At 36.8% G+C, this 14,430-nt stretch overlaps 1 protein-coding gene across 1 annotated transcript in view; it reads left to right on the forward strand.

Annotated features, from left to right (window-relative positions):
- LOC138707818 (histidine ammonia-lyase-like) overlaps positions 1-14,430 on the forward strand; it is a 99,757-nt gene that overhangs the window by 11,623 nt on the left and 73,704 nt on the right. Inside the window, exon 2 of the mRNA XM_069837763.1 lies at positions 5,762-5,944. Coding sequence (XP_069693864.1) covers positions 5,762-5,944 — 183 coding nt within the window. The remainder of the gene's footprint in view (positions 1-5,761; positions 5,945-14,430) is intronic.

Here is a 14,430-nt window from a genome sequence, read left to right on the forward strand (position 1 = left end):
AGAAGTAGACTTTTGGGTTTTCCTCCGTGTCTTGGAAATTCACTATTTTCATTCTGATATCCCAAATAATTATTTTAAGTTATTTATTTTTATTGTATTCAATGACATCATATAAATATTGCTCTAATTTCTGTAATTCAAATTAATTTTACTTAAAAATTGTGTTGTATTCCTAATAAATGAATAGGGAAACTGACGTTTATAGCATTTAGAAAGCAAGTTTTTGATAAAAAATAATTTCTAGTTTTTAATTTTCAATTTTTTTTAAACCATTACAAATTCAGCAATATCGATGGCTAGAACACTTTAATTAGTACAATAAAAATATGTCAGTTTATTTAGAACATATTTATGACCTCCTGTGCAAAATTTCAGGCCATTTGAAAAAAACGTTATTCACTAGAATATTTTTAATTCTAAAATTTGCCAAAAATCATAAAGTTGAGAAAATAACCAATAAATAAAAATAAAAATAGGCACATCACAGAATGTATTCACCTTAAAATTGTCCAGCTCCATACGTTAGGGATTAAGTGACACAGGGGTGAATAAACTACAGATTATGAAAGGTGAATTGTTAAACTATTCTTGGAACAATCAACAAAATTTTCACTTTTTGAAGATTTTTTTTTTTACTATTTTCAACGATTCATCGCCTTAAATAAGAGTGGCGAAAGAAACGGGAATACTCGAAAAATATCCCGCCATATAATTTCATCATTTATCATAAAACTCATACGAACTTCCTTCCAACCTGCTATCCTTGACGAGAAATCGTATTTTAAACAGTAACAGAGTAAAGGAATAAAACGAGTTCCATAGGTTACAAGTAGCACTCCATCACGTCATAAAATATGTGAGAGATCAACTTGATGACTCCATCTTGTAGAACTTGTCGTCTGGTATCTTATCCGATATAAATAAAAACTATACAGAGTGTTTCAAAAATACGGGGCATAATTTCAGGTATGTATTTCCCACATGTAGACAATCAAAATAGTACATTACAACATGTGTCCGGAAATGCTTCATTTCCGAGTTATGGCCTTCACAACAAACTTCCTGGAAAACACCATACCTCATGTTTTAGAAGACACTCCACTGATCAATCGTCAACACATTCACTTCTTGCATGATGGCGCTCCTGCACACTTCAGTCGTACGGCTCGCCGGTACTTGGATCGAAGGTTTCCTGATCGATGGATAGGTAGAGGTGGCCCAATCGCTTGGCCTCCACGCTCACCTGATCTAAACCCTCTCGATTTCTACTTGTGGGGCCATTTAAAGTCATTGGTTTATTCGTCTCCGGTGCCTGATTTGGAATCCCTTCCGAATCGAATTGTGGCATGTTCTGAGGACATACGCAATACTCCTGGAGTTTGGGATCGTGTTCGCAGGTCAATGAGACATCGATGTGAGGTCTGTATTCAAGCAGGAGGTGGACATTTTGAACATCTTCTGTAATGACAACGACTTGCGGAAAGAAAAACGTTCCGGTGAATTTCAATGTTGTGAAGGCCATAACTCGGAAATGAAGCATTTCCGGACACATGTTGTAATGAACTATTTTGATTGTCTACATGTGGGAAATACGTACCTGAAATTATGCCCCGTATTTTTAAACACCCTGTATATACAGGGTGTTTCCGAGGTGGTGTTACAAACTTTCAGGGATGATGGCGAAGGGCACATGTATCAATTTGAGATAAGGAACCATGGTCCGAAAATGACTGAGTCGAAAATTATAAGCAAAAATAGTTGTCTGGAAATGGAATAGTAATTTGGCACCACGTGCCCTCCTTCCCTTAACTTTTGGAAGAGTCGTGGAAAAATGATATGGGCCGGATGTCTCCTACGTGAGTACTAGGCCCGATACAATCTGTGAGCTTGTCTATTGTTCCCATTGGCTCATCCGTATTCGAAAATCAGGTCTGCTTATTGCGCTCTCGTGTACTCCTCCATTTCACTAGGACTGATCGACTGGACATTGCAACATGTACACATACACTGCTGTCTACAGATGTGCATATCAGGACCGACCATGTCTGTTACACATTACGCTATCTGCATTGTTTTAGTCTAGTTTCCTGTCCCCACTCCTCAGACAGCGCATTGAATGGAATACTGTAAGTAGACAACGTAAACAACGTCAGATGAATACAGTATGTGTAAGATGTACAGATAAATACACATCGATAAGGTGTACAGAGGAATAAAATTATTTCATTTCCACAGAACTATTTTTACTTGTAACTTTCGACTCGGTCATTTCCGGACCAGGGTTCCTTATCTCAAATTGATACATGTGCCCTTCGCCATCATCCCTGAAAGTTTGTAACACCACCTCGGAAACACCCTGTCTCTCTCTCTCTCTCTCTCTCTCTCTCTCTCTCTCTCTCTCTATATATATATATATATATATATATATATATATAGTGTTCGGCCCAAGGGCAGGTCCTTCACTGCAAACCAGGATATCTCCAATCTTTCCTATTTTCTGCCTTCTTCTTTGTTTCCTCGTATGACCCAACGGTTCAAGAATACAAATTTTGGTAACAGACAATTTTCGCGCCCAGGTCTAACGCCGTTAACGCCAGTAGTGACATATTTGGTGACGTATGTTCATGTTCGTAAATCTTCGGAAATAATCGTAAGGGATCGTTGCACGTATTCCTTTAACAATTCAACGTAAGGCTCAAATATACATTTTCCGGTACATTATTAAACATTTATCATACCGTAGCTCCTAAGATAGTCAATCGCGCTGTATTTTTTTTAATTGATAGCTTAATGTCTAAGAAAAGAATTCGAAGTGAAAATATTTTTTGAAATGTGACAAAAAAATACTAACTTCGATGTGATCTGTTCAAAATATATATTTACGCCTTCAAAAGATGGTAAGCGGCAATTTTTTTTCACATTAGATCGGGGTCAAAGCGAGGGGAATGTTGAGGAAGAATGGGAATTAGTTTTAAAAGTGGTCGCAACTCAAAATTTTTACTGGTGTCCAAGTTACGGCGAGTTAAACAAAGATGCGTTTTAATTTTGGCGGACTTGTCACGACGCAACCTTCCTCTCTGTTGAAATCTCAACGAAAAATTCTTTCCTGAGCCATCCTGTACTTATGATTGAATAATTTATCCATCTTGAGCTGTTCTAAGTAGATGAATATCATCCACAGTGGTAAATCTCAAACGAAATATCACGTTTTAACACCGAATTAGGCCTATGGTAAACTTCGTTCCCGTCTACTTTATCCGTCTAGGGAAAACAGGTCCGCTATTGAAATAATGTGAAATGAATGGCTCTGATTGACTCTTTCATCAACGACGTCAACATTGTGTTAACGTTTAGCGTACGGCGAGGGTGCGAAAACTCTAATTTCATTCGCATTATAGTAAAACAACTGAATTGTTTCCAAACGCATAAAAATTGTAATGATATTAAAATACGTGTCATTTTCGTGACACTAATTTTTGTACTCGTAGCAAGTCAATACGATTTTGGCTACAGGATCATTTTCCATTCAAATAATGATTAGTGATTACGCTCTAAGAAAGCGAGTGTCCATCCAATTGACCTATCCCGGGATGAATCCATACAATTAGACTTACATTGCCTCATTGTGCGCCTCATATACGATTATTGTTCCAGTCTGACAAGTGGTCCGGATTGTATTCGTAAATCCGTTGCTCACAGGCGGTCCATCCTGCCACACCCTTGGCAGAGCCGGGTCTCATTCTTAGCCGAGTACCTGATAAACACTAGGGTCCTTAGCCCTAAGCCCTTAAATCCTATATGAGACTCGGAGACCCATACTATCCCAAGAATTCACTTAAGTCTTTTTTTAAACAATTGCGAATGATAGTTTTGATAAGGAAAAAGCGAAGAGTGTTGGTGGACAGAAAAAGGGTAATAGTACGCGGAGAAATACGTTCTACATTTCTGCTTTGTCTGTCACAACCAGACCGGGGATCGAGCCCAGACGGTCTAGATAAAATAATACAACCAGCATGCTAGCACTGATCCACAGACGAATCGCCAAGGAGCCGTACGAAAGCATAGACAGTAGAGCTTAAGTTTAAAAAGCAACTCATTTACTTACTATACACACGGCCAAACGCTCATCACGAGCGTATGGAGGGAGCACGTCTTTTAGGGGCAACAACTATTTTTAAATGACTGTTTCATTCCAGAAATATGTCTTCGTATATACACTATATAGGTTCCGAATCTGAAAATCCTAAACCTTTCATGAACGAACACATGTTGTGTCATTTCATAACAATCAGTTTGAATCGCACTTTCATAAGGATAAAAGGAAACGGAACCTTCCATGCCTCGGAAACTAATATCAGTATGAACATTCTCGGGATAATTTTCTAATAACTAAATTAAACTATTAAAAACTGCATATCTGGCCAAGTTTAAGATTCAAATATTCGTTTCATATTCTAAGGAAATTTTTGTCGAGATTGCTCGAAAAGGAGTTAAGATAAATATCGGAATAAGTTCTAAATGAAACGAGCCACTGACCATCATAGCTCTACAGTAACACATTTCGATCTTTTCCCATTTTATCAATTTTTCTTCGGACATGGAAACTTTACCGTCGCACTCTTGGCAAGGAATTCTTATAGAGTTGTGGTTCGACTCTCTGCTCTCGAGGATTCTATTTCCCGGTCTATGAGGACTGTCTTTCTCAACTCTAGCTGGTTATCAGAGTGAAGACCTTCGGCAGCCTCACCTAGGAGTTTTACGTCTGCACCATTTTGTTAAAATTATTCGGTTATGTAATCTTTTCGGCATTTTCAACTTCATCACTTATTAATTCCTTCAGTTGAACAATACTATGTAGAACGAGAAAAGTGGCTATCCGGCTTGGAGCTCACATAGATTTTTACTCAATGTCACGTGACCTCTTTCAAGGACATATGGTCTTTTATCTTTCAGATTGTCATTCCTTCCTCATTTCTAATTATTTCTTATTTCTGAAGCTGCTCAAATAATGAGGAAGCTCTCAAGCGGTACCTTAGTTGCATACTAGGTGATATTTGAGGCGATGAGATTACCACTTGTCCTCCATCGACAAGTAGGTACTGAAACCTCCGCTAGGGGAAGTACCTATGTACAGGCCCTATGGGTTAAATGATCCGTTCAGAGCAGAAGTGGTGTAAGTCAAAAATGGGTAATGAGGGTTAAAGTAAACATTCTGTAAAATACAACGCAAAGTAGCAATTAATATTCAATTTATTTAAAATATTAGTAGTCAGTGGATAGCACGAAGGACATATTAACTGCTACTTTGCGCTGTATTTTATATAATTTTTACTTTAACCTCATTACTCAATTTTGACTTACACCACTTTTGCTCTGAAAGGCTCAAATAATGAATAAATTGCAAAAGGTAAAAAGGAAGGAAATAGACAAATAAAAGAAAGAAATATGGGTGAATTTCCGGCAGGTAGGTAGACAGACGGATGAAGGACGGACAGACAAGTAGCAGATAAAAGGCAGTGAAGAATGACAAAAACAATTAAGAATTAAGGAACCTAGAAAAAAGAAAATAGGAAGATAGAAACAATTAGTAACAGAAAGAAAGAAAAAGGATTAAACAAGCGAAAGGAATGAATAAAAAATGAAAAAGAAAATGAACGGTAGAAACAAACAAGCAACGTGGAAAAGAAAGGAACAAAGCAAATTATAATCTTAGGGACTGTTATCTAAGAATTACTGTAGGCTACATTTTGGTGTGCTGCAGGGGAAATGACTGTGCACTGGCTGGGAGAGGAAGCCGTTCGCCGCCACCTCAAGCTGCAGACTGGCGACGGCAAGAAGGAGAAGGAGAAGGTGCAGGAAGTACGGAAGACACGTGGCGGAGTCATCCTGGATCCGGATGACCACATCAGAGACGTCCTTGACGATAACGACTTTGTGACAGTGGGTAAGCAGGACTATTAAAATAGAATTTGTTGCAGCAGTTGGACCGGTGAATGCAGACATCGCGCAAGAACGTCACCATAACTGTCGGATAGCATTGTTCCCAAATACAGTAACATTCTGTCATTCACCCTGACAATGTTCTTCGTATCTTGTTTGTTTAACCTTTTGAGCCATAGGTTACAAGCAAAATTGTTTGTAATTGTGTATATTGTAAGTCTACTTTGTCAGAGAATAACTGCGAGAAATATGGCATTACAATGCGATTACTGTGGCTCCAAGGGTTAAAATTACATTATTTTAATATAAATATTACTATCACACCCTTGCGGATTTCAGTGCTAAAGCGGTGGTTTTCACATTTAAGTACGGTCTCCTTACATCAGAAAAACGTTTCATTTCTCTGATATTGCATGCTTATTGAATCATACATGAGAGTTTTGCCATGAAATTGATTTTTTCAGAATACTTCCATTAATGTACAGGGACATCATTTTATTTTAAATATTAACCTGGCTACACCTTTGGATTAACGATTGAAAACCGGAAACACCGTTTGCTACCCCCTTCCACGACTGGCGTAAAATACAAAACAAATCACTTTACTAGGTATAGGAGGGAAGAAAAGTAGTACATCCATTTACGTAAACTAGGAAATATCGAAATTTTGAGTTTGATAATATTCATTAGGTTTTTGTTTAATCAAATACAGTACTGTATTAACACTTGGTATTTTTACTCACGAATTGAGCTATCCATTCGGACGTATTCATTATGCAGTGTATATTGTAGGCTACTATCTACAGCACATTAGCGTACAATATAGAGAATGCAGTTAAATTTTAAAATAATAATCATATGGATATTTAAACACATTTTTAAAAATGGTGGCCGTTCATTTCGATATAGGCTTCAGTTCTTTTGTGCATATTATCGTACTATAGACTATTGTACCTAATTCCAAATACCAGTTTCAGCCTTCGTACTAGTAACTCATGTTGAAATAATTCTGTACCTACTCCATAAAAGAGTACTTTACGTACTGTAAATTCAATCTTCACTTCCGCCCGATCCGAAAAGATAAAATTACTCAGACATGCTATCTACTGTCCGTCCAAGTGGTTTTGTCGCAGGGTCGTAGAAAGGGGGAAAATCACGTGACAGTTAATTACTTAACGAGGCCTTTTTATTGACGTTATTTTAAACAGCTGTATAATATTACGTAGACGTCCAATTCCTAACAGAAATTAATGTTTTCAGAAAAGAGCTAAGACAGCCCAGCCACTAGCCTTTACAGAGGGACGAGCAGATGTGGGTGGGAGAAACCGGGATGCGACGTAGGCAAACGGACGACAGTACCTGTGAGAAAATAATTATGATTCAATATTGAAAGCTCTTTCGTCACTGGGAAACGCGAACATATTTCCGGAACGTACTATACTCACTAACTCAGTACTGGTTACTATGACCGTAAGGCGACTTTGACTGTATACGCGGTCTTGGTTCTATGTGGAGAACGGTTGGACGTTTACTAGTAGAGGGGGTGGGAGTGAAGTACATTAACAAATTCAGGTACAATAAAAATTGAAGTAAAAATAAAATGATGTCCCGGTATATAAACTTCTAAATATCACGAAGTTTCGAAAAATTAATATACCTACAGTACATTGTTAAATAACCAAGTCCAGCCGTAGTTCACAGCTAACGATTTATCATCAAAGGGACCAAGGCTCAATCCTCTACAAATCCAGTGAAATTTATGATGCACAGAGTGGTAATGAAATAAGTTTCCATCTAGTGCTTCCGTTACTCTTGTCAGTTCCAGTATTTATCCATCATCGCCGTATAAACATTAATTTATCTTTAAAGATCATCTAGCGTTCATAAATTATAACCATAAGGCGATAGCAGTCTTAGGGAAACATCAGTCATGTATAAAATTACTTAAGCAGGCCCTATTCCTTTTCAAAACATATTGTTCCTAAAAAAAATACCTTATCCTTGTATTGATATTTAGGCTGTATATAAGATTATATGTAAAAATTACATAATCCATAACATTTTGGAAAGTATTAAAGCATATATCTTCTATTTTAAATAAAATTGACTACTGTACATTGATCTCACAATAAAAATTAAAACTAATCTAATTTCTCATATGAATATAGAGGAGAATCATTGTTGTAATTAACTTAGTTTCAACTACAACGTGCGCCGCATCTCTGCCTGCATTCTTGTTTTGTTCACCAGTTTCGTTGTAACCAGCATTAGGATCCGGGACACTTTAGCAACCAATGTACTCACAACTTGACTATAGAGTTCCTTGAACATAGTAGACAGACATACTGTGAATGTAAACAACGACGACAATGTGCTGCGTCATATTCTACAGTTAATAGTACAATCTAGTGATGGTGGAAAATGAAGCAGGATATATACCTCACAAGTTTTCATGTCCCTCGGCGACGTTGAAGGCGTTAGCGTTACAATGAACAACCATGTCCTACATACTTGCAACTAGTTTGAAAAAACGATTCATTATGAATTGAAAATGCACTGTGATGGCCTCAGTTCGTAGGGAGAAACGGAAGAATACTGTACCTCTGATCACGAACCGGATTGTACACTGACGCACAGGTAAACAAAACTTACCGCGCCACCTCACTCCATCTATACTCCGTTGCAAAGTTAACTTCACTTCATTGTTAAGTTGTCTCGGATCCTAAGCCTGGTTATAACTTATTAGGCTGTACTGAAGATGTACAGGCCTATAGCCTGAGGAGGGAAATCAGATGTGCATCTGTCAATTTAGAGGGATCGTCGCTCTAAATGAAATTAATTTTTGAGAATGTTTGCTCACATGCGTATGTAGAACCAAACATAGAACTCATACTCGCTTTGATTGTTTTTAATGCGTAAGTATTAATTTCCCATTTCTTTTTAAACTGGTATTTTCCGAACGACATTGCGCTGAATTCCACTACTGGACATTCAATACAAATTCTCCCTGCCCTATAATGTGAACGATGCGTGGGATTGAAGAAAGGGGTGAATAACGTATCCCAGCTTGTGACGTATGAATGAGTTTTACTCGTACAGGGGTTAGATTTATATTAAATAGAACATATTGTTACTTACTTACTTACAAATGGCTTTTAAGGAACCCGGAGGTTCACTGCCGCCCTCACATAAGCCCGTTATCGGTCCCTACCTTGTGCAAGATTAATCCAGTCTCTATCATCATATCCCACCTCTCTCAAATCCATTTTAATATTATCCTCCCATTTACGTTTCGGCCTCCCCTAAGGTCTTTTTCCTCCGGCCTCCCAACTAACACTCTATATGCATTTCTGGATTCTCTCATACATGCTACATGCCCTGCCCATCTCAAACGTCTGGATTTAATGTTATGTTATGTTTTATTTAACGACGCCCGCAACTGCAGAGTTTATATCAGCGTCGCTGGATGTGCCGGAATTTTGTCCCGCAGGAGTTCTTTTACATGCCAGTAAATCTACTGACATGAGTTTGTCGCATTTAAGCACACTTAAATGCCATCGACCTGGTCCGGGATCGAACCCGCAACCTTGGGCATAGAAGGCCAGCGCTATACCAACTCGCCAACCAGGTCGACTCTGGATTTAATGTTCCTAATTACGTCAGGTGAAGAATACAATGCGTGCAGTTCTGCGTTGTGTAACTTTCTCCATTCTCCTGTAACTTCATCCCTTTCAACATCAGATATTTTCCTAAGAACCTTATTCTCAAACACCCTTAATCTCTGTTCCTCTCTCAAAGTGAGAGTCCAAGTTTCACAACCATACAGAAGCACCGGTAATATAACTGTTTTATAAATTCTAACTTTCAGACTTTTAGAACATATTGTTATCTAAAAGTTATTTCTTTAATGATAATCTTATTCTTTTAAGACAAGTTTTCGCCTCAACATATTAGGTACAAATTCTGGATAACTTTCGGCGCTGGAGCCTGGACTCATTTCGCTAGCATAATCATCTTCATCTCATTTAGACGTTAGATAATCATCGCAATTGATAAAGCGTAATAAAATAACCCAATTAAAAACAAGTTTATTTCTGCGACTTATACTTCATAATTACTGCATTTATGTCGCTTCTGTACTGTAGGCCTAATTCATGTACATTTACAAATGCAGATTCTGATATTGTGATTATTATTATTATTATTATTATTATTATTATTATTATTATTATTATTATTATTACTGCTACTGCTACTTCTCTTCTACTGCTGCTGCTCCTACTACTACCCCTACCATTATCACTACCACCACCACCACCACTACCACTAGGCCTACTACTACTATCGGTTCTACTACAAAGTGACTTTGTAAATAGTATTGTTCTAAATAACTGTTTATAGACCTAAGAAACATGTTATTTTTCTACATCTGAGAAACGATAATACTGTACATTGTATTCTGTCCTTCAAGAGAAGTTTCCCTCCCTCTTGCTGGGCTTGTATTATGTATTACAACGGCTCCATTCGACTGACATGGTATATGTATGAGGACAGAGGACTACCTTCTCATTTGTTTTGTAAACACTGTTCTATCCTGTGTGCACATACAGTACGTAACTTAAGAGAAACTGTGCAACTTCGAACTCTAGTAATGACTATACATTTTGCTGATTAAAGATGTTTTATTTCTTAATTACACACTGTAAAAATTCTATTTCACCAAATGAGGACCTAGCAATTACACTGAGGTAACTGATTTATTCAAATTATTTATTATTATTATTATTATTATTATTATTATTATTATGAGTCAATAGATTGTAGAGAAACCGCAACAGGGCACTTTGGCTCTCGGCAGAGCCGCTCGTAGATTCCCTTTCTCAGAGAGCTTGCTCTCGGTGATATGCAGCGCAGTATTATTAAATCGACACACCAAATGCATTCATGTAAAATATTGATATGCTGGGGTGGGAGCGTGATTTTGCCATTTTCCAACGCGATCGTGTAACAGCACATACAGCTGACTATTTTATGGACGAAATTCATAAAGTATTCAAGCAAAGAATTATCAGTAGGAATGTGTGGCTCCGTCGATCCCCCGACATAACCCTTTGTGAATTTTATCTCTGGAGAAATCTAAAAGACAAAGTGTACAGGAATACACATACCCTGGATGAACTGAAAAGTAGTATTTTGGAAAACTTTCACCTTTTTTTCGATGGAAATGGCAGTGAGTGATGTGTCACTTAAACAGATGCGGCAAATACTTGGAACCAGAAGACGAAGCTCAGGCGGTAGAAGTGTTTGTCGGATTCGATTCCCTCTTGGACTAATTAGCTGGTTACGTTTTCCTAGCTTTTCTAAACTGTAATACGAATACCAGCTGATTCCATGGACAATCCTCGGTCTCATTTCGCCAAAGACCATACGATATCACCAATTTCATCGACGCTAAATAACTTAATAATTGATACGTCGTCGTTAAACAACTGAAAAAAATTATCAACTTCTTATAATTAGCCATATGTTGTGGTGTGTCGAGTTACCTATACAGTGTTGCGTGTCATTAATAGTAAGTTTTCAATGTAACCGGAGACTGCGAGTGACTCAGCTGAGTGTCAGTTTGCTGTTTTACGTTTACATATCTATTCACCCAGTATCACAAAGAATGAATTACAAAATTAGGTATATTGTCACTGTCATCACTCAAATAGGTCCAGGAAATCCGTTTGCTGTGATTCAAACTTGCAGCCACAGGAGACTTGCTATATGAAAGGAGGCCTTCTCTTCCATTCAGCCAGTATAAAAATACATAGCAAATATGAATAACAGGAACACAAAATGGAATAATAATAATAATAATAATAATAATAATAATAATAATAATAATAATAATAATAATAATAATAATAATAACAATAATAATAGCAAAATGTAGATGTGTTTAGTTATATGTAATTCCAAGAGTTAAACAATTTTATTACAATTTAGTGTTAAGACAACTTGTGTCAAAGAAATGATATTTCATAATGAAGGAAAATTGATATATTAAAAATAAAAATCATATTCCACAAAAGTTATATTTGAAGAAAAATCATATTCTAGAGACGAAAAGCAGTTTTTTGACAATCGGCTTTTGAAAGTAGTCAATGTCTGAAACCCCTTTATATACTATTATTATTGTACACATTTACAAAATAATTAGGCTATAGCATTATGAAATAAAATATTTTACATTACAGTACACAACACTGTACATAATAGTATAAATTAGTGTTTATCAATGTAGACCTACATTCTTTACCATAGCGTATTCTTGTATACATAGTGTAAATAATTTAAAATGTAAATATTATTGTAATTGTGAAAGTGGTCCTTGTTTTGTTCTGCCCAACTTGACCAAACAATAGTCGCATAAGCAGACAGAAGTAGGCTACTTCACTTGCTAAATGTGGGCACGTCATCCGCTACAGTAAGTAAATACTTAACCTTGTAACTTCATGAGACAAGTACGGCCCTTAATAATTACAAGCAAAATAGGCCTAATTTTCCGCCATCTTGATTATATTGCTCTTGATCTCGATTTTTCCTTGTCAATAAAGTGACACGAATGTTCGTTTCTGGGAGAAATTTGAAGTGCGCATTGAATATAAGCGCACTTTAGTACATAATATGATTGCCATAATACCTCATTTTCGTCCAATAGCGCGTTGGTGTACTCGTCATGTGTCCTTGGCCGGAGAACAGCGACACTTAATGCGTGCCCATAAAATCTCGAAGCATAATCGAGATCGCATTATGAGAAGGGAAACGTAGTTTATCCAGAACGTATCGATAACTCTGAAGCACACTTCTCGTCACTAGTGAAAGTCTGTAAATATTTACATAGGCCTATAAATATTTTGTTTCATTGCATGACATTTTTATATTCACTCTATTCATGACACTGGTATTGAAACAAATAAATACACATTATAGTTCATAATCTAATTTGACCGTAAATATTCAATGATATGAAGGCCAAAGTAAGGTTTTGATCGTGTACGTAATAGAATCAGAAAAGATAAATTTGATTTATGAAATGTTTTTCAATTCTTTACAAACTGCCCTCTTTCAAAATTATCACCACGTAGCTTTACCAATATGTTGTCCCTCGTATACGAAGGTTGACCCACTGGCTTTTAGTGGCACTCATTGCCTTGAATTTACTGCATGATGCAAAAGAATTTATATCCCTTGATACATTAAAAATTACATTAATATATTACATATTAGCACAGTCTAGTATATACAGTCACGAAGCTCAATACGTAGTAAATATGCATCCATAGATAGTTGCTAACCACTAGGATCGCTAATATCGCCTCATTACAGACAATGCGAAATAGTACCGGCACAGTCTATTGTGCCTAGTACCTTCACAACTCAAGCTTCGTGACTGTATATACTAGACTGTGATATTAGATTATCTGTTTTTCTAGGACATTTAGATATTCCACCGTATCATCCGTGCATGCACTTTCTAAGTAAATAACATAATTTCCTTCTTTTGTTGCCTCGATTGCTTTACTGTACAGTATTTGTGTCCAAGTGGTCGTTTTTAACCTTCATCTCCTTTCAATGCATAAGAGACGCTACTTAATCACATGTGTATCGTACCCTTGAAGAGAAACAATTTGTTGGTTTGAAATTCTGGAAAAACAACTTCTAGCGACCTTGTTTACATGATTTCAAAGGACAAGAAAGTTGAATTAGATATATATTTAAATAAGTGTCAAAGGTGGAAACAGTAAAAGGAGACTGGATTCTCGCCTGACAAGGAATTCCGTGAGTTCAAGGCTGTTGCCATATAAGAGATTCACCGGCATAACTCGTATGACTGCTTCGTCATGGAAAGTACACGGATCGAAGCTTGCCAGGTTCCAATGCTAATATGACGTCAGCAGTAGCCTATCACAAAATTAAACTTTATGACATAACCATTCATCAGATTGTTCCAGACCTGAGAACTCGGGATGTACATTAAGATGTAGTAGTTTCCCGTTACTTTATACATTGAAGATAAAGTTGATTAGAAATTTTATTGTAAAGGCATGAATAATCAAATAACTACGTTATCGATTTATCCTGAAGTGTGAAGACGAACTCTTAACATTCCGTACTTCGTACAACATGTATAACTCGCACGAATGATTGCCGATTTCGAGAGAGGCATTGGCGCTGCGTTATACGATACTATCCAGTGTTTATGCTTTAGTTCGCCTACTGGCCGCCGGTAATAATTCGTGCAACGAGTAATATATAACAACGGGCTGGAAAATAAATATTATTAAAGTAATTATATTTGGTTCAACTTAAAACTTAATTTGAAGTCATTGTATTGAAAGTGGCTTTTAGAATAATGTGTTCGTGTGAACCCATAACATGAGATCTAGGAATGTTATTATTTTTAAATGAAGATACTTAAAAAACATTCTATTTGACTTGAGA

This window comes from Periplaneta americana, chromosome 10 (genome assembly GCF_040183065.1).
Source record: "Periplaneta americana isolate PAMFEO1 chromosome 10, P.americana_PAMFEO1_priV1, whole genome shotgun sequence".
NCBI lineage: Eukaryota > Metazoa > Arthropoda > Insecta > Blattodea > Blattidae > Periplaneta > Periplaneta americana.